Source organism: Theropithecus gelada, chromosome 20 (genome assembly GCF_003255815.1).
Source record: "Theropithecus gelada isolate Dixy chromosome 20, Tgel_1.0, whole genome shotgun sequence".
Classification (NCBI taxonomy): domain Eukaryota; kingdom Metazoa; phylum Chordata; class Mammalia; order Primates; family Cercopithecidae; genus Theropithecus; species Theropithecus gelada.
The window spans coordinates 47430902-47454424 of record NC_037688.1 but is presented as its reverse complement, the minus strand read 5'-3'; the positions used below and the strand labels follow the sequence as shown (position 1 = coordinate 47454424).

The 23523-nt window shown below is 48.9% G+C and overlaps 1 protein-coding gene across 6 annotated transcripts in view; it reads left to right on the top strand.

Moving 5' to 3' along the window:
* Nucleotides 1–23523, top strand: part of FANCA (FA complementation group A) — a 75467-nt gene that overhangs the window by 3548 nt on the left and 48396 nt on the right. For 3 of the 6 annotated variants that reach the window (XM_025369498.1, XM_025369499.1, XM_025369497.1), the window contains exons 4-14: nt 2303–2445; nt 2572–2667; nt 4697–4770; nt 7950–8062; nt 10197–10279; nt 15486–15519; nt 15960–16026; nt 18568–18680; nt 21051–21127; nt 21545–21686; nt 22089–22222. In XM_025369498.1, coding sequence (XP_025225283.1) covers nt 2303–2445; nt 2572–2667; nt 4697–4770; nt 7950–8062; nt 10197–10279; nt 15486–15519; nt 15960–16026; nt 18568–18680; nt 21051–21127; nt 21545–21686; nt 22089–22222 — 1076 coding nt within the window. Of the gene's footprint in view, nt 1–2302; nt 2446–2571; nt 2668–4696; nt 4771–7949; nt 8063–10196; nt 10280–15485; nt 15520–15959; nt 16027–16112; nt 16848–18567; nt 18681–21050; nt 21128–21544; nt 21687–22088; nt 22223–23523 lie in introns of those variants that run through there. The other 3 variants (XM_025369501.1, XM_025369500.1, XM_025369502.1) reach the window with 3 other exon arrangements.

Here is a 23523-nt window from a genome sequence, read left to right as displayed (position 1 = left end):
TTTTTTTTTTTTTTTTTTTTTTTTGAGACCAAGTCTTGCTCTGTTGCTCAGGTTGGAGTGTAGTGGCGCGATCTCGGCTCACTTCATCCTCTGCTTCCTGGGTTCAAGCAAGTCTCCTGCCTCAGCCTCCCGAGTAGCTGGGATTACTGGTGCCCGCCGCTGCACCCAGCTAATTTTTGTATTTTTAGTAGAGACGGGGTTTCACCGTCTTGGCCAGGCTGGTCTCGAACTCCTGACCTCGTGATCCACCCTCCTTGGCCTCCCGTACTGCTGGGATTACAGGCATGAGCCACCGTGCCCGGCCTGTAAATGTTTTAACTTATGTATTGATAATGTGTTTTTAGATTCAGTACGTTATAAAAACAGGCACGTATTGCAGTCTCCAGTTTTTTGTATTTTTTTTGAGATGGAGTTTTGCTCTCGTTGCCCAGGCTGGAGTGCAGTGGCGTGATCTCGACTCACTGCAACCTCTGCCTCCCGAGTTAAAGCGATTATCCTGCCTCAGCCTCCCGAGTACCTGGGATTACAGGCATGCAGCACCATGCCTGGCTAATTTTGTATTTCTAGTAGAGATAGGGTTTCACCACGTTGGTCAGGCTGGTCTCAAACTCCCGACCTCAGGTGATCCACCCGCCTCGGCCTCCCAAAGTGCTGGGGTTACAGGCGTGAGCCACCGAGGCTGGCCTCCAGTTTGTTGTTGTTGTTATTTTTTTTTTTTTTGAGATGGAGTCTGGCTCTGTCGCCCAGGCTGCAATGCAGTGGCGTGACCTCGGCTCACTGCAAACTCCGCCTCCCAGGTTCACGCCATTCTCTGCCTCAGCCTCCTGAGTAGCTGGAACTACAGGCATCCACCACTACACCTGGCTAATTTTGTTTTTGTATTTTTAGTAGAGACGGGGATTCACCATGTTAGCCAGGATGGTCTCGATCTCCTGACCTCGTGATCTGCCTGCCTCGGCCTCCCAAAGTGCTGGGATTGCAGGCATGAGCCACCGCACCCGGCCTAGTTTTTTTAAGCAATTAGTTTTGGCTTGGCGTGGTGGCTCACACCTGTAATCCCAGCAGTTTGGGAGGCCAAGGTGGGCGGATCATGAGGTCAGGAGTTGGAGACCAGCCTGGCCAACATAGTGAAACCCCATCTCTACTAAAAATACAAAAAATTAACTGGGCATAGTGATGCATGTCTGTAATCCCAGCTGTTTGGGAGGCTGAGGCAGGAGAATTGCTTGAACCTGGGAAGTGGAGGTTGCAGTGAGCCGAGATGGCGCTGTTGCACTCCAGCCCGGGCGACAGTGCAAGACACCATTGCAAAAAAACGAAAAAGAAAAAATTTTGGAGGGCAAATAAATTAGAAAATAGCTTATTGGCATTGCCTGCTTCCAGGTTGCTCACCATTTGTCACTGTATTGAACGCAGACCAGTGGCTGCTCAGGAGAATGGTGGCTGCTGCAGGCTGTTAGTGAGGTTCCACTCGGTGGCCTGTGGACTGAGCACAGCTGTGACTGTACCTGCCTACCAGGTACATGTCAGAGCACTGGGAAATCCCTGCCTGATTTTGACACAACCATCAATGTGAGTCAACAGGGGCAGGGTTATCTCTGAAGTAATTGGAAAAACAATGTAATTGAAAGAGCCTGCTGGAGTTCTCGACTGTGCTCCTTTGGAAAAAGATGATAAAGTTCTTGGTCAGAATGTATTCTTTACCTTGCTCCTTTTGTGTCGTGGGAACATAACGAATACGAATGCGTAACTCTGGGTTCGGGTGTTGCCACCAGGTTTATTGTGTGCTGCTTGGGTCATCAAATTCTAATTTTTATCTCACGTTTTTCCCTTTGTATCTATTTTCCCCCTTTAAAAGGCATTTTTTGTGTGTGTGCTGCATCTTAAAATAAGGCATTTTATTTTATTATTTTTATTTATTTATTTATTTTTTGAGACGGAGTCTCGCTCTGTTGCTCAGGCTGGAGTGCAATGGTGCGATCTCAGCTCACTGCAAGCTCTGTCTCCTGGATTCACGCCATTCTCCTGCCTCGGCCTCCCAAGTAGCTGGGAGTACAGGCACCTGCCACCACGCCCGGCTAATTTTTTGTATTTTTAGTAGAGACAGGGTTTCCTCGTGTTAGCCAGGATGGTCTCGATCTCCTGACCGCATGATCCGCCCGCCTCAGCCTCCCAAAGTGCTGGGATTACAGGCGTGAGCCACCGCACCCAGCCAAAAATAGGCATTTGAAACAGCAAGTCTTTGGTTTTAGATTTTGTCTCATGTGTTAAGAGAAAGCTGTGGTTTTGTTTTGTGTTTAAGGCTCTGCTTTGCAGGATCAGGCCTCAAGGCTGGGGGTTCCAGTGGGTGTTCTCTCAGCCGGGATGGTTGCCTCCAGCGTGGGACAGGTCTGCACAGCTGCAGCGGAGACCAGTCACCCTGTGCTGCTGACTGTGGAGCAGAGAGTAAGACACCAGCCAGGATGAGGAGACCTGCCCATTGTTACTTTTAAGCGGGTTGGGAAAACAGGACATTTCTTTAATATTGTTTCAGGTAATCTGTTATTTAAAAAATGTAATCTTTCTTTTCAGAAGAAGCTGTCTTCCCTGTTAGAGTTTGCTCAGTATTTACTGGCACACAGTATGTTCTCCCGTCTTTCCTTCTGTCAAGAATTATGGAAAATACAGGTAAATTTGAGATTGCAAATCTGGCTCTCCAGTGTTCTAGGCCAATGTTCTGTTGATCGAGATGGAGGCAACAGAGTACCTGGGTTTTCTCGGGAATTCTGCCAAGCTTCTCATTAATTACAGAGAGTGGATGAAAAAGGGTTTAGAAATCATCTGTGGATTGGAAAGAAAGTACCTTCAATTACCATTTTTGTCACTATTTACCTATCAGTAATATTTATTAGAATAAAATATATTATAAAACATGTTTAGCTTTCTTGGGTTTATTATTAAGAATTTTCCAGGGCAGTATAGTAAACTATTAAAAAAAAAAAAAGTATGTAATTTTTTTCAGAGACAGGGTCTTGCTATATTGCCCAGGCAGGTCTTGGACTCCTGGCATCAAGCAGTCCTCCCTCTTGGGCCTCCCAAAGTGCTGTGATTGCAGGGATGAGCCACCATGCCCAGCCTAATGATAAAATATACAAATGGTTCTTAACTGCTCTTTTTTGAAGCATTTTGAACTTAGTAGAATTATAGACTTTCGATGAATGGAAAGAATGCAAAACATTTGGTGGTACTAAACAAAATTAGTAAATACACAGAAAAAGCAAAGAAAAAGGTGATCATTTATTCACCTTGGTTCGTCATTTTTTTCCCATTCTTTTTTCTTCTTCTTTTTCTTTTTTTTTCTTTTTTTTTTTTTTTTTTTGAGATGAAGTCTTGCTCTCTCGCCCAGGCTGGAATGCAGTGGCACCATCTTGGCTCACTGCAACCTCTGCCTCCTAGGTTCAAGTGATTGTCTTGCCTCAGCCTGCTGAGTACTTGGGACTACAGGCGCCCACCACCACACCCAGCTAATTTTTTGTATTTTTAGTAGAGATGGAGTTTTACTGTGTTAGCCAGGGTGGTCTCAAGTATCCTGACCTCATGATCTGCCCACCTCGGCCTCCCAAAGTGCTGTTATTACAGGTGTGAGCCACTGCGCCTGGTGTTTTTTTTTTTATTTTTTTTTATTTTTGAGACAGGGTATTGCTCTGCCGCCCAGGCTGGAGTGCAGTGGAGCGATCTTGGCTCAGTGCAACCTCTGCCTCCCAGGTACAAGCGATTGTCCTGCCTCAGCCCCCTGAGTAGCTGGGATTACAGGCACGTGCCAACATGCCCAGTTAATTTTTGTATCTTTAGTAGAGATGAGGTTTCACCATGTTGGCCAGGTTGGTCTTCAATTCCTGACCTCAGGTGATCTGCCCATCTTGGCCTCCCAAAGTGTTGGGATTACAGGCGTGACCCACTGTCCAGCCTTTCCCATTCTTTTATCCAGCATACATTATAGGGTTCATTAGATTTTTCAGTTACTGCTTTGTTCCCTGCTCTCATTGTCATCTAGCTGGGGAAACAAGCCACTAAATCCACAAGAAGTGCGATGCTACAGGTGCTCACAGGTTTACGAAGAAGAAGATAGACATGCCTATCAGATTGGAGAGTTAGGGAAGCCTTCCTGCACAGACTGAAGAGTGCGAGTTAGGGGGATGAGAAGGGGAGGCCACAGGGAGATCAGGGCACTGTGACTGGGACACAGTGTTCAGTGAGTGGCACAGGGTCTGAGCTACATGGAGGGTTATCAAATGGGAGAGGGTTGAGTGAGAAAGACGAGGGACACGCGCAGGGCACACTGAAGGCTGACCTTTGTCGTGGCAGCTACGAGGAGCCAGTGAAGGTTTCTGAAGGAGCGATTGTCATGTCAGGTGTTTGTAATACTGTGTTGGCTGCAGTGTGGAGAAAGAGTTGGAAGTAGGCTCCACTGGAGCCCCGGCTGAAGCAGTAGGAAAAGGGAAGGAGAAGCAAGTGTTGGGCAATGGTATGTGCGTGCCCAAAGGCCAGGGGGTTTGAAAACAGGGACAATTTTGTAAAAAATGATGTATTTCAGGCTCTGATTTTTGCTTGATGTTAATTTTCAATACAGCATGGTTTTGAAGAACCTAGGCTGAACATTTTGTAGGAAAATGCACACATAAAGGACTCAAACTACTGTTTTTTTTTTTTTTTTCAGAATTCTTTGTTGCTTGAAGTGGTGTGGCATCTTCATGTACAAGGCATCGTGAGCCTGGAAGAGCTGCTGGAAAGGTAGCGTACTAACGATGATTCGGTGTTACTGTTTTTGCAATCTAGTCTAGTATAAATTATATTTCATAAGCCCAAAATCAGATGGGTTTCATTTTTGGCTTTGAAATATAATTTATACTAGACTAGATTGCATTGCATGTTTATACTAGACTAGACCTGGAGGAACTGTTGTTTCATTATTTCAAGAGAACATCTGTGTTTTTTTGTGTGTGTGGTGTGTGTTTTTTTTTTTCTATTTTATGTTTCTTTTTTTTTCTGAGACAGAGTGTCACTCTTGTTGCCCAGGCTGGAGTGCTGTGGCACAATCTCGGCTCACTGCAACCTCTGCGTCCTGGTTTCAAGCGATTCTTCTGCCTCAGCCTCCCAAGTCGCTGGGAATACAGGCGCCCACCTCCACACCCAGCTGATTTTTGTTATTATTTATTATTTTTTTTAGAGATGGAGTCTCGTTCTGTCGCCCAGGCTGGAGTGCAGTGGCACAATGTCGACTCACTGCAACCTCTGCCTCCCGGGTTCGTGCCATTCTCCTGCCTCAGCCTCCCAAGTAGCTGGGACTACAGATGCCAGCCACCATACCCGGCTAATATTTGTATTTGTATTTGTATTTTTTCTTTTTTTTTGAGACGGAATCTTGTTCTGTCTCCCAGGCTGGAGTGCAGTGGCGCGATCTCAGCTCACTGCAAGCTCCACCTCCTGGGTTCACGCCATTCTCCTGCCTCAGCCTCTGGAGTAGCTGGGACTAAAGGCACCCGCCACCATGCCCGGCTAATTGTTTTGTGTTTTTAGCAAAGACGGGGTTTCACCGTGTTAGCCAGGATGGTCTTGATCTCCTGACCTCATGATCTGCCCGCCTCGGCCTCCCAAAGTGCTGGGATTACAGGTGTGAGCCACTGTGCCCGGCCAATGTTGGTATTTTTAGTAGAGACATGGTTTCACCGTGTTAGCCAGGATCTTGATCTCCTGACTTTGTGATCTGCCCGCCTTGGCCTCCCAAAGTGCTGAGATTACAGGCGGGAGCCACTGTGCCTGGCAATTTTTGTTATTTTTAATTGAGATGGGGTTTCGCCATGTTAGCCAGGCTGGTCTCAAACTCTTGACCTCAGGTGATCCACCTGCCTTGGCCTCCCAAAGTGCTGGGATTACAGGCGTGAACACCTCGCCTCGCCTTTTTTTTCGTTTTGAGGTGGAGACCCACTCTGTCGCCAGGCTGGAGTGTAGTGGTGCGATCTGGGCTCACTGCAACCTCCACCTCCCAGGTTCGAGCAATTCTGCCTCAGACTCCTGAGTAGCTGGGACTGCAGGTGTGCGCCACCACATGCAGCTAATTTTTGTATCTTTAGTAGAGACAGGGTTTCACCATGTTGGCCAGGATGGTCTTGATTTATTGACAGTTCTTGGATTACAGACATGGGCCACCACGCCCAACCGGAATAATATTTTTTATTTTATTTTTTTGAAATGGAGTTTTGCTCTTGTTCCCCAGGCTGGAGTGCAGTGGTGTGGTCTCGGTTCACTGCAACCTACGCCTTCTGGTTTTAAGCGATTCTTCTGCCTCAGTCTCCCGGGTAGCTGGGATTACAGGTTACCCTCCACCACGCCCGGCTAATTTTTGTATGTTTAGTAGAGATGGGGTTTCTCCACGTTGGCTAGGCTGGTCTTGAACTCCTGACCTTAGATATGCCCGCCTTGGCCTAAAGCAAAATTTCATCTCAAAAAAAAGAAAAAAGAAAGAAAAACCTGCTGCCTAGGATATATGCACCTAATCTCAGAGCACCAAAATCTATGAAGCAAAAATGGCCAGAATTAAAGGGAGAAATAGACATTCCAGCAATAATCATTAGAGATTTCAATACCCCCCTTTCAGTAATGGATAGAACAAGTCAGATTAAGAATGATACAGGCTGGGCGCAGTGGCTCACATCTGTGATCCCAGCACTTTGGGAGGCCGAGGCGGGTGGATCACGAGGTCAGGAGATCGAGACCATCCTGGCTAACACAGTGAAACCTCGTCTCTTCTAAAAATACAAAAAATTAGCGGGGCATGGTGGCAGGCGCCTGTAGTCCCAGCTACTCGGGAGGCTGAGGCAGGAGAGTGGCGTGAACCCAGGAGGCGGAGCTTGCAGTGAGCCGAGATCGCACCACTGCACTCCAGCCTGGGCGACGGAGTGAGACTCCGTCTCAAAAAAAAAGAATGATGTAGAAGTTGAATGCTACAAACCAGCTGACCTGACTGACTGTGGAATACTCCACCTGGTAGCAGAATGCGTATTCATAAGTTTAAATGGAACAGTCCCCAGGATAGAGCATAAGGTTTAGGCCAAGGCCAGTTGCGGTGGCTCACGCCTGTAATCCCAGCACTTTGGGAAGGTCAAGGCAGGCGGATCACCTGAGGTCAGGAGTTCAAGACCAGCCTATCCAACATGGTGAAACCACGTCTCTACTAAAATTACAAAAATTAGCCGGGCATGGTGGCAGGTGCCTGTAATGCCAGCTGTTCAGGAGGCTGAGGCAGGAGAATCGGTTGAATCCAGGAGACGGAGGTTGTAGTGAGCTGAGATTGTGCCATTGCACTCCAGCCTGGATGACAAGAGTGAAGCTGTCTCAAGAAAAAAAAAAAAAAAGGTTCAGGCCATAAAACAAATAGGAATACATTTAGAAGGGTTGAAATCATTCAAAATATGTTTTCTAACCACAAATGAATTTAATTAGAATCAGCAACATAAGGGAATTGGGAAAATCCACAATATTTGGAAGTTGAACAACATAATGGGTCAAAGAAGTCGAAAGGGAAATTAGAAAATAACTTGAGCCTGGGCAAGGTGCCTCACACCAGCCATCCCGGGCGCGGCGACTCACACCAGTCATCCAGCACTTGGGGAGGGCAAGGTGTGGGACTCCTGAGCCCGGGAGTGTGAGTCCAGCCTGGGCAAAGTAGTAAGACCTCCAGCTGGGCGTAGTGGTCCGCACCTGTTGTCCCAACTACTCAGGAGGCTGAGATGGAAGGATTGCTTGAGCCTGGGAGGTTGAGGGTGCAGTGGCTGTGATTGTACCGCTGCACTCCAGCCTGGGTGACAGCAAAAAACTGTCTCAAAAAAAGAAATTGAGACATATGGCTGAGCTGAATCCCCTGATGATGGGACCGAGTTGAGCCATAGGTCTGTCTCTGTGTGTGCCTCCAGCCATCCCGACATGCGTGCCGTTGGAGCATGGCTCTTCAGGAATCTGTGCTGCCTTTGTGAACAGATAGAAGCATCCTGCCAGCATGCCGACGTCGCCAGGGCCATGCTTTCTGGTACGTTCATGACAAGACGCGGGTTTTTGGGTAAAACTCATTTTGATCTGTGATAATGCCTTTTGCTCTCAAGTGCTCTGGGAGACAGAACAGCCTCTCTCCCTGTGGCCATGGGGAGAGGGTCCCCATGGACACGGCTCCCAGTCTTAGCCTGTTGTGGGTTCACATTTAACTTGACTGGTGTGGAAATAGTAAGTTGGCCCATTGACATGTGTTTAAGTGTTCCCATGCACCTTTTCCATAGAGTGACCGCAGCTGCTTCTGTCCTCTGAAGCAGCAGACCCCTGCTTTGCCAGTAATTCCTTTTTTTTTTTTTTTTTTTTTTTTTGAGACAGTCTCCTTCTGTTGCCCAGGCTGGAGTGCAGTGGCATGATCTTGGCTCACTGCAACCTCTGCCTCCCAGGTTCAAGTGATTCTCCTGCCTCAGCCTCGTGAGTAGCTGGGACTACAGGCATGCGGCACCATGCCTGGCTAACTTTTTTTTTTTATTTTTTGTAGAGATGGTGTTTCATTAGGTTGGCCAGGCTGGTCTTGAACTCCTGACCTCGTGATCCACCCGCCTTGGCCCCCCAAGGTGCTGGGATTATAAGCGTGAGCCACCATGCCTGGCCTTCCTGAGGAATGATATTACGAGAAAAACTTGGGACTGTAATGTTCCCCCACAAACTAAGAAGGTGCTGAGAGACCGAGAATGGCTCAGACCAGTCCAGCCTGACGAGGACGTACACTCAGTGCACTCCCGGATGGCGGCAGGACAGCCCTAGAGAGCTGCCCCACCCCCATCTCGAAGGTGCATTTAAGCTCAATTTCCGACTCTTTGCCTGCTGTGTTTGAGTGATGAGACTCTTTTCCTTGGTGAGTTCTCATATCCTCTCTGGGATATTTGGGTTCTCAGGGACACCTGCTGGGAGACCCATCCCACTACAAATGATGCCTACTAATAAAAATTAGGCTGGGTGCGGTGGCTCACACCTGTAATCCCAGCACTTTGGGAGGCTGAGATGGGTGGATCATGAGGTCAGGGGATCGAGACCATCCTGGCTAACACGGTAAAACCCCGTCTCTACTAAAAAATACAAAAATTAGCCGGGCGTGGTGGCGGGCACCTGTAGTCCCAGCTACTCGGGAGGCTGAGGCAGGAGAATGGCGTGAACCCGGGAGGCGGAGCTTGCGGTGAGCTGAGATCGGCCACTGCACTCCAGCCTGGGCGACAGAGCCAGATTCCGTCTCAAAAAAAAAAATTGATGAGAAACTGATCTGTACAGGTAGCTTGTGGGTTTTTCCTTTTTCCTAAAGCTTTTTGGTGGCATGAGCGCCTTAGCATTCCTGAGCTACTGTGACCTGGTCCCAGATAGGTTAAGTTTAAATCAAAGTTAGAAAATATTTCGGATTTCAGTCCTTTTGATCTTAATTTTTAAAAAGCTGAGAATCCCTTTCCTCGCCCATCACATTCCTGAGAATAGGATGCTTCTGGGTCCCTGTAGTCCTCTAGTCTTGGAGATTGGTGGGCAAGAGAATCCGTGAGACCTTCCTTGGAAACCACTTTTATTTAAGCGAAGAAAATTGGGCTGGGTGCAGTGAGTCATGCCTATAATCCCAGCACTTTGGGAGGCCAAGGCGGGTGGATCACGAGGCCAGGAGTTCAAGGCCAACCTGGCCAAGAGGGTGAAACCCCGTCTCTACTAACAATACAAAAATTAGCTGGGCGTGGTGGCAGGCACCTGTAATCTCAGCTACTTGGGAGGCTGTGGCAGAGAACTGCTTGAACCCGGGAGGCGGAGGTTGCAGTGAGAGCGATCGCACCATTGCACTCAAGCCCAGGCGACAGAGGGAGACTCCGTCTCACAAAACAAGAAAGGAAAAAAATCTTCCTATAAATTTGTTCCCTTTCAAATAGAACTGCAACAGGAAAGCATCTGGCTCATCTAAGGGTTCTGATTGGGTCTTGTGAATGCTAGTGTGGCTGTGGTCAGCTGAGCAGTAACTTCTGTAAGGTTCCTCTCAGGCTAGGAGCTGCTCACAGGGGTCCTGGTGGGCCCAAGCCGTATGCTCCTCTGAAGTGGATGGTCTGTGCCGTTCACAGTTGCTTGGAGACCACGATGTTCATAAATACTTTGGTTTTGTGGTTTTTCAGATTTTGTGCAAATGTTTGTTTTGAGGGGATTTCAGAGAAACTCAGATCTGAGAAGAACTGTGGAGCCTGAAAAAATGCCGCAGGTAAGAGGAAAAGTCAAGTGAAGAGTTTGGAGAATCGGCCTCATGAAAATAGACTGCAGCGGAAGGAGCCGTCCTTATTCCAAGTGTTGAAATGTATCTATGTGTCTCTCTTTTGAAACATGCGGTTTGCAGTATTTTTGGGGTACATGTGATACTCTTATGTGCATGGAGTGTAATGATCAAGTCTTTATGTAGAGTATGCGTCACCTCCGGTATGTATCCTTTCTGTGTGTTGTCAACATTTCAAATATTAGTTATTTTGAAATATACAATCAGTTAACTATTGCCGCCTCACTGGGCTGTGGAACATGAGAACTTCTGTCTAGCTGTATGTTTGTACCCGTTGACCAACTCTCGTCATTTCCCCACCACATATACCCTTCTCATCTCTGGTATCTCTCATTCTACTCTACCTCCACAAGATCCACTTTTTAGCTCCCACATATGAGTGATAACGTGCAATACTTGTCCTTCTGTGCCTGGCTTATGTCACTTCACATAATGGCCTTCAGTTCTATTCCTGTTGCCGCAAATGACAGGATTTCACTTTAAAAAAAGAGAATAGCCGGCCGGGCGCTGTGGCTCAAGCCTGTAATCCCAGCACTTTGGGAGGCCGAGGCGGGCGGATCACAAGGTCCGGAGATCGAGACCATGCTGGCTAACACGGTGAAACCGCTTCTCTACTAAAAAAAAAAAAAATACAAAAAATTAACCAGTCGTGGTGGCAGGCACCTGTGGCCCCAGCCACTTGGGAGGCTGAGGCAGGAGAATGGCGTGAAACTTGGAGGCGGAGCTTGCGGTGAGCTGAGATTGCGTCACTGTATTCCAACCTGGGTGACAGAGTGAGACTCCGTCTTAAAAAAAAAAAAAAAAAAAAAAGAATAGCTGAGGCTGGGCTCAATGGCTCATGCCTATAATCCAGCACTTTGGGAGGCTGAGACTGGTGGATTCCCTGAGGTCAGGAGTTCAAGACCAGCCTGATCAACGTGGTGAAACCCTGTCTCTCCTAAAAATACAAAAAAATTAGCCAGGCGTGGTGGCGCATGCCTGTATTCCCAGCCACAGGCGTGGAGGCAGAATTGCTCGAACCCAGGAGGTAGAGGTTGCAGTGAGCCAAGATTGCGCCCTGCACTCCAGCCTGGGTGACAGAGCGAGACTCCATCAAAGCTGACTAGTATTCCATTGTGTGTATATACCACGTTCTCTGTATCCAGTCATCTCTTGTTGGGCACACAGGTTGATTTCATACCTTGGCTATTGTTAATAGTGCCGCAGTAAATGTAGGAGTGCAGATCTCTTCAGCCGACTGATTTCCTTTCCTTTGGCTGTACGCCCAGTAGTGGGATTGCTGGATCATATGGCAGTTCTTTTTTTTTTTTTGGAGACGGAGTCTCTCGCTGTTGCTCAGGCTGGAGTGCAGTGGTGAGATTTCAGCTCTCTGCAACCTCTGCCTCCTAGGTTCAACCGATTCTTCTTCCTCAGCCTCCTGAATAGCTGGGATTACAAGCGTGCACCACCATGCCCAGCTAATTTTTGTATATATATTTTTTAAGAGGCGGGGTTTCACCCTGTTGGCCAGGATGGTCTCGATCTCTTGACCTCGTGATCTGCTTGCCTTGGCCTCTCGAAGTGCTGGGATTACAGGTGTGATCCTCCGCGCCAAGCAAAAGTGAGACCCTCTGGGCTGGTAGTTCTGTTTATAGAACTACCCAACTATTTAGAAACCTCAATACTATTTTCCATAATGGCTGTATTAATTTACATTCTCACTAACAGCATATATGAGTCCTGTTTGCATCCTCACCAGCATTTGTTATCTTTTGTTTTCTTGATAATGGTCATTCTAACTGGAGTGAAATAATAGCTCATTGTGGCTTTGATTTGCATATTCCTGATGATTAGTGATACTGCCTTTTTTTTTTTTTTTTTTTTTGAGACAGAATCTCTCTCTTGCCCAGGCTGGAGTTCAGTGGCTCGATCTGGGCTCACTGCAAGCTCCGCCTCCCGGGTTCACACCATTCGCCTACCTCAGCCTCCTGAGTAGTTGGGACTACAGGCGCCCGCCACCATGCCCAGCTAATTTTTTGTATTTTTAGTAGAGATGGGGTTTCACCATGTTAGCCAGAATGGTCTCGATCTCCTGACCTCGTGATCCACCCGTCTCAGCCTCACAAAGTGCTGGGATTACAGGCGTAAACACTGTGGCTGGCCTTTTCTTATTTTCATTTATTTATTTATTTATTATTATTATTTTTTAGACGGAGTCTCGCTCTGTCACCCAGGCTGGAGTGTGGTGGCGCAATCTTGGCTCACTGTAACCTCCGCCCTCTGAGTTCAAGTGATTCTCCTGCTTCAGCCTCCCGAGTAGTTGGGATTACAGGCGCCTGCCACCGCTCCTGGCTAATTTTTTGTTTTTAGTAGAGACGGGATTTTGCCATCTTGGCCAGGCTGGTGTTGAACTCCTGACCTTGTGATCCACCCATCTCGGCCTCCCAAAGTGTTGGGATTACAGGTGTGAGCCACTGTGCCCGGCGTATTTTTTCATCGTCTTTTTTTTTTTTTTTGAGGCTGAGTTTCGCTCTTGTTGCCTAGCCTGGAGTGCAATGGCGTGATCTCGGCTCACCACAGCCTCCCTCCACCTCCTGGGTTCTAACGATCCTCCTGCCTCAGCCTCCCAGGTAGCTGGGATTACAGACAGGCATGTGCCACCATGCCTGGCTAATTTTGTATTTTTAGTAGAGATAGGGTTTCTCCATGTTGGTCAGGCTGGTCTCAAACTTCTGACCTCAGGTGATCCACCCACCCCAGCCTTCCAAAGTGCTAGGATTAGAGGCGTGAGCCACCGCACCTGGCTGATAATGGCCATTTTTTTCATACACTTGGTGGCCATTTGCATGTTTTTTGAAAATGTTTAGGCCAGCGTGATAGCTCACACCTGTAATCCCAGCACTTTGGGAGGCCAAGACGGGTGGATCACCTGAGGTCAGGAGTTCGAGAACAGCCTGGCCAACATAAAACGCCATCTCTGCTAAAAATGCAAAAATTAGTTGGGCGTGGTGGCGCATGCCTGTAACCCCAGCTACTAGGGAGGCTGAGGCAGGAGAATTGCTTGAACTCAGGAGGAGGAGGATTCGGTGAGCCGAGATCGCACCACTGCACTCCAGCGTGGGCACCAAGAATGAAACTCCATCTCAAAAAAAAAAAAAGAATACGTTTAATCATGTTCTTTGTCCACTCTTTTTTTTTTTTTTTTTTTTGAGACAGAGTCTCACTCTGTTGTGGGCTAGGCGCCTGTCACCTAACCTGGCTAATTTTTTGTATTTTTAGTAGAGACGGGGTTTCACTGTGTTAGCCAGGATGGTCTGGATCTCCTGACCTCATGATCCACCCACCTTGACCTCTCAAAGTGTTGGGATTACAGGCGTGAGCCACTGCGCCCGGCCCTTTGTCCACTTTTTAAATGGGATTATTTTTGTTTTCCCTGTTGAGTTGTTTGAGTTCCTTATATATTCTGGATATTAGTTCCTTGTTGGATGAATAGCTGGCAAATATTTTCTCCCATTTAACAGGTTTTCTGTATTGTTTCTTTTGCTGTGCTGAAGCTTTTTAGTTTTTATTTTCTGTTTTTTTGAGACGAAGTTTCACTCCGTTGCCTAGGCTGGAGTGCCATGGCACGACCTCAGCTTACTGCAACCTCCACCTCCCAGGTTCAAGCGATTCTCCTGCCTCAGCCTCCTGAATAGCTGGGATTGCAGGTGCCACCACGCCCGGCTAGTTTTTCTATGTTTAGTAGAGATAGGATTTCACCATGTTGGTCAGGCTGGTCTTGAACTTCTGACCTCATGACCTGTCCGCCTCGGCCTCTCAGAGTGTTGAGATTACAGGCATGAGCCACTGTGCTGGCCTTTTTTTTTTTTCGTTTTTTTGAGATAGAGTCTGGCTCTGTCACCCAGGCTGGAGTGCAGTGGTGCCATCTAGGTTCACTGTAAGCTCCACCTCCCGGGTTCACGCCATTCTCCTGCCTCAGCCTCCCAAGTAGCTGGGACTATAGGCATCCGCCACCACGCCTGGATAATCTTTTTTGTATTTTTAGTAGAGACAGAGTTTCACCTTGCTGTTCAGTCTGGTCTAGATCTCCTGACCTCGTGATACGCCTGCCTCGGCCTCCCAAAGTGCTGGGATTACAGGCGTGAGCCACTGCCCCTGGCCATTTTTTTGTATTTTTAGTAGAGACAGAGTTTCACCTTGTTTTTCAGGCTGGTCTAGAACTCCTGACCTCAGGTGATCCACCCACCTCGACTTCCCAAAGTGCTGGGATTACAGGCACGAGCCACCGTGCCGGCCTAGTTCCGGGTTCTCCGTCCTGTTCCGTGGGTCTGTGTGTGTTTGTATCAACCTCATGCTCTTTTCATTTCTGTGTGTGTGTTTGTATCAACCTCATGCTCTTTTCATTTCTGTAGTCTTGTAGAATGGTTTGAGCTCAGGCGGTGTGATTTTTTTTTTTAGCTTTGTTCTTTTTCCTCAGGATTGCTTTGGTTATCTCTGTTCTTTCTTGGTTCCATGTGGATTTTAGAATCTTTTTTTCTATTTCTGTGAAGAATGTTATTGGTATTTTGGTAGGAATTGCATTGAATCTGTAGATTGCTTTGGATACGTCCCAAATTTTCATTCCCTTTTGGAGGTTCCTGAGCCAGTGGCTGACATTTCTATGCTGCAGTCTGTGGGCTTTGTTTGAGGAAGTCTGTTTTATTGTTACCATGAGTTGTTCCCTGAGGAGCGGTGTGCTTTAAGCCCAGGAGATGGGAAGAAGGGAAATGGACAGTGACACCTTCTCACTGTCTTCTGGCTCTAGAAGCATCAAGGGTGAAGTCTTTAGTTCCACAGCCCAGATTCAAGGCGTGTGCTTCCTCTCTCCACTGAAGTACTGCAGCAAAACTCTGTGCCTGCGAAAGCCAGTGTCCTGCCCAGTCCTAGGCTCACAGCCTCAGGCCATGCTGAGAGCAGCCTTAGGGTAATTCCAGAAAGTTCAGCCTTCTGACTCTGTCTGGGTCCCTTCAGTGTTGGGATACTTTCTAGACCTATGAAGGTTTTTAATTTGTAAAGTCCGTTTCTTAGAGTAACAAGTAATAATTCCTTGTGTGATGCAGGTATCACACAAATTACAGAAAAGTACCATGTGATGGTAATTCACATTCTATTCTGACAGGTCGCGGTTGATGTACTGCAGAGAATGCTGATTTGTAAGTTAATTGCCCTGTGGCGCAGACTGTAAATGACTTAGTTTGCTTATTAGCAAGTCTGTCAGTTTTCTGCCTTTCCATTTGAAGTGTTTCTCCCCCGTATGTTTCACTGTGTAGAGTCCTGGTACTGGAATGCCCTTGTTTTGGTTGTAATTTGGTGTGGATTTACCTTCCCATTCTTATTCTGGTTTCCAGTTCCTAGCGGCTTTAGATTTAATTTTCAGAGCTGTGAAGGGATACCACGTTAATGTGTGGGTAACAGGGAAGCATTTTATTGTCTGTGTTTTGATTAATGGCTTCCAGATTGTAGAAATCTTGATGGATGTGGGCCCTCTGGAGGACTGGAAGTGGGTCCCATGTCCGAAAGCACTTGGGGATTGTTTCTGGGGGGCTGCCACTGTATGCTGACATCTGTTTTCTGTTCCTGGCTCTGTCGTCAGTTGCACTTGACGCTTTGGCTGCTGGAGTACAAGAGGAGTCCTCCACTCACAAGACCGTGAGGTGCTGGTATGTTCTTGAGGGTGGCCTGCCTGAGTGTGCTGCAGGGGGGTTCCTGCCAAATTAAAGAGCCAAGACATTTTAAACACTTCCAGAGCTTCGGCAGCCCACTCCTGAGCACACTTCCTCTGCCAGTTATGATAACGTGCGTGAGGAGGAGGCGACCGTGGGAAAGCCCTGGGAATGCTCCGGTCAGCCTTTTCCCCGTGAGGATGAGGTCGGAAGGTGCGCCCGCTGCAGGATCCTGTTCCGCCTCTGGAAGTCCTGCACCAGTGCTTTGTCCCGCTCACTGTGACCTCCTCCCCTCTGTGGAGTCTCCCCTTGCTCCTCCTCCCCTAGGTGTGGTCCAGGCTCTAGAGCTGGCCCTGCCTCTCAGCCCCCCACATTTCCAGAACACACGGCAGCCGCGCCTCTACAGACTCCTGCTGCCTGCCCTCCACAGGTCCTGCTCAGATTCACCAGTAGGCAAAGCTTGGGCCTATTTGCTTTTTCTCTCCACAGCCCTGTGGAGATGTGCGGAGACCTCTTTAGGTGGGGAGGCGGAAGCTGAGGAGTGGGGGCTGGGTGGAAGGTGGACGTCGGGGTTTGGTGGAAATGGGGCTCTGGGGTTTGCTTCCCTCTAATGTGGTCAGGGGACCTTGAAGTGAAGTCTTGAGAAACCCGTAGAATTCCCCACCGTTTCCAGGCCTTGTCAACCTTCTCATTCTTTGATTAATTTGCTCCTTATTTCGCATCCCTCACAAGTAACTGGTTAACTGCTCAATTAAATGTGTTGTACCATTCGGTACTTTTAGTGAAACAGTGAATAAAGCACTGTGTGATTTTCTGAATGTCTGTGTGTGCATCGGTTAGCTTAGGCTGCTGTAATGAAGTGCCAGAGACTGCAGTGTGGACGCACAGTGGTGGAGGCTGGAAGTTGGAGGTCAGGGTGCCCCCGAGGTTGGGTTCTGGTGAGGACCCTCTTCCTGGCTTGCAGGAGACCTCCTTTTTCTGTGTCCTCATGAGGTAGAGAGGGGGGGAGCAAGCCTCTGGTGTCTTCTCCGGGCGCTTATCTCATCATCACCTAGGCCTTCTCAGCACCCACCTGGAGAGGCTGGGCTTCAACAGAGGAACTTTGTGGGGATACAGTTTAGTCTGTGGCAAGGGCTTTTTAAATAATCTGCATGGTAAGATTACTCACACTGACGTCCTGAGCGGCAGATAACAACCACTGACCTGCTGCTTTTTAAATTTTGTAATTAGTTGCCAATAATTTATTTATTTTTGAGACAGAGTTTTGCTCTTGTTAACCAGGCTCGAATGCAATGGTGTGATCTCTGCTCACCGCAACCTCTGCCTCCCAGGTTCAATCGATTCTCCTGCCTCAGCCTCCTGAGTAACCGGGATTACAGGTGTGCATCACCATACCTAGCACGAGCCTGTAATTTTGTATTTTGTATTTTTTAGTAGACACGGGGTTTCATTGTATTGGTCAGGCTGGTCTCGAACTTGTGACCTCAAGTGATACACCCACCTGGGCCTCCTAAAGTGCTGGGATTGTGAGCCACCGCGCCTGGCTGGACCCTTGATTTTCTTACCTGGGGAGTCGGCATAAAGTACCCCTTGCTGGTTGCAGGTTGTAAAGCCTCAGGGGGTCTGGGCTGGGCTTTGGTGGTCTGTATGGGCCTACTGGGATATGGCAGGCTAATAGACCTCAAGTGCTCTTGCCACCTGGCTCTGTGACCCCATTCCCCCCTAGAACGTCCTGTTCTCTCACACAGATTGCCCAGGAAACCGTAGTCCCTTCCATTCCTTCCTCATCTTCATGGACAGAGCTGGCCTCAGCCCCTGTTGTGACTGCAGTGTTTGAGGCCCTGGTGTGCTGGGCTCTTCTCCTCGCAGGCTTGGCACGACCCTCTGGGGGAGTTCCGTTTCGCAGAGAGTGCCGCTGAGGCCCCATGGGGTTGGCTCCTGCTGCTCCACTCCTGGGTGCGGTGCAGCCTGCCCTTCCCAACCTGTTTCCTTCTGCTTGCCTCCGCTGCTCTGCTCCGTGGGCTTCGCCATTGCCTTGTCTCCTTTATCGTTGAATTGCCACCTCCTTGGATTCAGTTTCACATCCATGGTTATAGTGGCCTGGCCAAGAAAGCCCCTTCCTTCCTTAAAGAAAGGGCGAGGCCGGGCGCGGTGGCTCACGCCTGTAATCCCAGCACTTTGGGAGGCCGAGGCAGGCAGATCATGAGGTCAGGAGATCAAGACCATCCTGGCTAACATGTGAAACCCCGTCTCTACTAAAAATACAAAAAAAAAAATTAGCTGGGCGTGGTAGCAGGCGCCTGTAGTCCCAGCTACTCAGGAGACTGAGGCAGGAGAATGGTGTGAACCCGGGAGGCGGAGCTTGCAGTGAGCCGAGATCGCGCCACTGCACTCCAGCCTGGGTGACAGAGGGAAACGCTGTCTAAAAAAAAAAAAGAAAAAGAAGGGGCGAGCCTGAGCCACGGTGTGTGCTGGGATCGATGAGTGGCGTGCAGGGCACCCTCCCTTTCCTGAACCCTCTTTCTGCTGCATTGGCAGGTTCGGCGTGTTCAGTGGACACATGCTCGGCGGTGTCATCTCCACAGCTTCTCCGAAGAGGTTCTTCAGTCACACGTTGACTCAGATACTCACTCACAGCCCTCTGCTGAAAGGTGGGCCCCGAGCGGAGGCTGCTCAGTTGCTGCCCAGTTTGGGGATTGCTGTTGTTCTGTTGCCTTGGTGACGCTGACGGGAGACGCCAGGAGCTCTGGGACCTCAAGCAGAGATTGGGTCCTGAGGTGCCTGAGATTGTTACTGAATATCCTTTCATCTGAAAGGAACAGATTCTTATAAGAAAATTCAGAACTATGAGTGGACAAAATAATTGTCACTAAAATAGAAATACCTCTTTTTTTTTTTTTTTTTTTTTTTGAGTCGGAGTCTTACTCACTTGCCCAGGCTGGGGTGCAGTGACACAATCTCAGCTCACTGCAATCTCCACCTCCCAGGTTCAAGCAATTCTCGTATCTCACCCTCCCAAGTAGCTGGGACTACAGGCACCAGCCACCATACCCGACTAATTTTTTGTATTTTTAGTAGAGGTGGCCGTTCACCATGTTGGACAGGCTGGTCTCAAATTCCTGACCTCAGGTGCTCCGCCCAGCTCGGCCTCCCAAAGTGTTGAGGTGTTGGCATTACAGGCGTGAGCCACCGCACCCAGCCTAAAATAGAAGTATCTTTTTATTTACTTCTTTATTGGAGACGGAGTTTCGCTCTGTTGCCCAGGCTGGAGTGCAGTGGTGTGATCTCGGCTCACTGCAGCCTCCACCTCCCGGGTTCAAACGTTCTCCTGGTTCAGCCTCCCAAGTAGCTGGGATTACAGGCGTGTGCCACCATGCCTGGCTAAATTTTGTATTTTTAGTAGAGAGGGATTTGACCATGTTGGCCACGCTGGTCTTGAACTCCTGACCTCAGGTAATCCACCCGCCTCGGCCTCCCAAAGTGCTGGGATTACAGGCATGAGCCACTGTGCCCAGCTGCTGTCTAGTCTTTTAAAACTTGGTGTTTGGGTATGCACCTTCTGCTGGAATACCTGATCACCCAGCACAACTCACATTATCTTTCTGCTGACTGCCCTTGCCTTGCTGGGACTGTGTGATGGTTCTCAACTAGACTGGGTGTCGCGTTTGATGGCCCGGGCATCGTCTGCCCAGTGGGTGTCCTGTCACCCATGTATGACAGACTGTTTCCGAGATTTCACTCTTACGAGTGGGGCCAAGATGGACACTTTGAGCTTTCTCTGTGTCTGGCATATCCCCAGGGTAGATGCTCAGGCAGGAAGTGGGTGACGGGGGGAGGACGAGGGATGCATGGATGGCTCCCGACAGGTGCTGTGAGGTGCTCGGGGCTTTGTCATCACTTGGCCCAGCTGAGCTTCCTTTGAACAGCATCCCCACCATAATTGGGTTGTTGACAGTTATTTTATCCCCACCATGATTGGTTTATTGACAGTTTATTTTATTTTATGTATTCAATTTTTTTGCTTTTGAGACAGAGTCTTGCTCTGTCACCCAGGCTGGAGCGTGGTGGCGCGATCTTGGCTCACTGCAACCTCCGCCTCCCGGGTTCAAGCAGTTCCCTGCCCGAACCTCCCGAGTAGCTGGAATTAGAGGTGCCTGCCACCATGCCCGGCTTCTTTTTGTATTTTGAGTAGAGACAGGGTTTCACCATCTTGGCCAGGCTGGTCTAGGCCTCGTGATCCACCCACCTTGGCCTCCCAAAGTGCTGGGATTACAGGCGTGAGCCGCCGCTCCCAGCCTTATTGACAGTTTAGAAGCAGGAAGGTTGAAATGCAGTTGGTCCGTTGGGAAATATTGATTGTGAATATGACAAAGCATTACAAGTAACTGACTGGGCTTGAGAAACAGAATTGATGATAGAACAAATAGGCAACAAACAGGGAGATGGTGAACTTTAATAATTGAAAAAGTACATATTAATATCTGTTTTCACACTGAAGCTTTGAAATACAACTTTTTGACCAGGAGCAGTGGCTCACGCCTGTAATCCCAGCACTTTGGGAGGCCGAAGCGGGCGGATCATGAGGTCAGGAGTTCGAGACCAGCCTGGCCAACATAGTGAAACCCCGTCTCTACTAAAAATACAAGAATTAGCAGGGTGTGGTGGCAGGCGCCTGTAGTCCCAGATACTCGGGGGGCTGAGGCAGGAGAATCACTTGGACCCAGGAGGTGGAGCTTGCAGTGAGTGGAGATTGTGACACTGTACTCCAGTTTGTACGACACAGCGAGACTCCATCTCAAAAAATTTTAAAAAAATACAAAAAGTATCTGGGTTATGGTGGCACACGCCTGTGGTCGCAGCTACTTGGGAGACTGAGGCAGGTGGATTGCTTGAGCCAGGGAGGTTGAGGCTGTGGTGAGCACTGCACTCCAGCCTGGGTGATAGTGAGACCCTGTCCAAAAACAAATCCCACAACTTCTTGATCTCTGACTTGAAGTTTTTGTCTCTTTCTCCCCATGCAGCATCTGATGCTGTTCAGATGCAGAGAGAGTGGAGCTTTGCGCGGACGCACCCTCTGCTCACCGCACTGTACCGCAGGGTGAGTGGAGGTGGTATGAGACCTGCTGCTGAGCTCGTGGTGGGGGATTAAGATCTGCCGAGTCCGTTTCATGCTGCCTGCCATGGACGGCACATCGGGATGTTCAGGGATGTCTAGTGAGACATGGCTGTCCTTGTTGAGGCCACCACTCGGTTCAGGAGACTGAACTTGTCAGTTGGGCTGAGCCCCTCCTTGAGATAAGGAGGATTCTCTCCAACCAGTGCTGAGCACGGTGAGGGGAGAGATGCCACTGTGAGGGGAGAGACGTCACTGTGTGAGCTGTCACAGCTCCACGTGTTACCTTTGCAGTGGGAAGTGAGGGGGCTGCGGTGGCTACCGGCTGGGAGGGAGGTGAGGGGTCATCTGTCCCACACTGGTTTGCTTTGATATTGAAGGGAGCGGACACTTTTATTTCAGCTCTTTGTGATACTGAGTCCAGAGGAGTTGGTTGGCCATTTGCAAGAAGTTCTGGAAACGCAGGAGGTTCACTGGCAGCGAGTGCTCTCCTTTGTATCTGCACTGGTTGTCTGCTTTCCAGAAGCGCAGCAGCTACTTGAAGGTGAGCCTTCACGAGAGCCCGGTGGTGCTGGTCAGAGTGTGTGGGGGTGCGATTTGAGCACTGGTGTCAGCAGAGTCCCAGCTGACTGTGGGTGAGCCTCTCAGTGAAGCCCTTCCCTACCTGCCCGGAACCTGTAGTGCCTCATGTGCATGGAACGGTCTTCGTTGGACACTTCCATAAGCACTGACTATTGCTCTGACGGGCCAGAGTGTGCACTGCTGCTTCATTCAAGTCTCTAGTGGTTTGTGCTTGACATGCTGTGATTGCTGTCTAGTCTTTTAAAACTTGGTGTTTGGGTATGCACATTCTCCTACTGGAATACCTGATCACCTAGCACAGCTCACATTGTCTTTCTGCTGGCTGCCCTTGCCTTGCTGTGACTATGTCATGGTTCTTAACTAGACTGGGTGGCGCGTTTGATGGCCCAGGCATTCGAGAGCTGCCAGCTGGACAGCATGGTCACTGCGTTCCTGGTTGTGCGCCAGGCAGCACTGGAGGGCCCCTCTGCGTTCCAGTCATATGCAGACTGGTTCAAGGTAAGTGACCTGCCACTCGGCTACCTAACACCTGATCTTCCCAGAAGGCCTGGGAGTGGAGACCATCCTGTCCCTACCTGACACTCTGTCATGAGAGTGAACAATCTTGCTGTCAACTTTGCCAAGTGGCCTCAGCAGATCTTCATCTGTGTGTGCTGAGGGGCCTGGATTCTCCCTGTTGGGGCCTTGGCCCCTTTCCCTGGTTTCTGTCTCACTTACTTGATGGAGCCTCCTACTGTTTTTTATAAGAAAATTAGTGAAGTCAAGCCTGGACACCATAGGGAGACCTCATCTCCACCAAGAAACACCAAAAACACACACAAAAAAACAAAGAAAACTATGCAGGTGTGGTGGCAGATACCTGTGGTCCTAGTTAGGAGGCTGAGATGTGAGGATTACTTGAGCCTGGGAGATCAAGACTGCAGTGAGCTGTAATTGCACCACTGTACTCCAGCCTGGGTGACAGAAGGACACTCCATCCCAAAAAGAAAAGAAAATTAGTGAAATCAGGAAAGGGGGACACAGACGTGGCTGTTGATTTTTGCACATTATACAGTGTCTCTTATTTTCCCTTTTTTTTTTTTTTTTTTTGACGCGGAGCCTTCCTGTGTCACCAAGGCTGGAGTGCAGTGGTGCAGAAAGCTCACCTTCTCAGCTCACTGCAACCTCCTCCCCCCAGTTTTAAGCAATTCTCCTGCCTTAAACTCCTGAGTAGCTGGGATTACAGGCGTGCGCTACAACGCCCGGCTCATATTTGTATTTTTAGTAGAGACAGGGTTTCACCATGTTGGTCAGGCTGGTCTCTAACTCCTGACCTCGTGATCCACCCGCCTTGTCCTCCCAAAGTGCTGAGATTACAGGCATGAGCCACCGCGCCCAGCCTTTCCTCTTTTTCTTTTTTTGAGACGGAGTCTCACTCTGTCACTCATGCTGCAGTGCAGTGGTGCCATCTCGGCTCACTGCAACCTCTGCCTCCTGGGTTCAAGCAATTCTCCCGCCTCAGCCCCCAGAGTAGCTGGGGTTACAGGTGTTCGCCACCACACCCGGCTAATTTTTAGTAGAGATGGGGTTTCATCATGTTGGCCAGGCTGGTCTCAAACTCCTGACCTCAAGTGAACCGCCTGCCTCAGCCTCCAAAAGTGCTGGGATTACAGGTGGGAGCCACCACACCCAGGCTTACGTCTCTAGTTTTCATGTAAGTCCTGAAACAAGTACTTCCCTTCTTCAGTGGTATCATGTATTCTTCCTTTTTCTTTTTCTTTTTTTTTTTTTTTTTTTTTTTTTTTTTTTTTTTTTTTTTT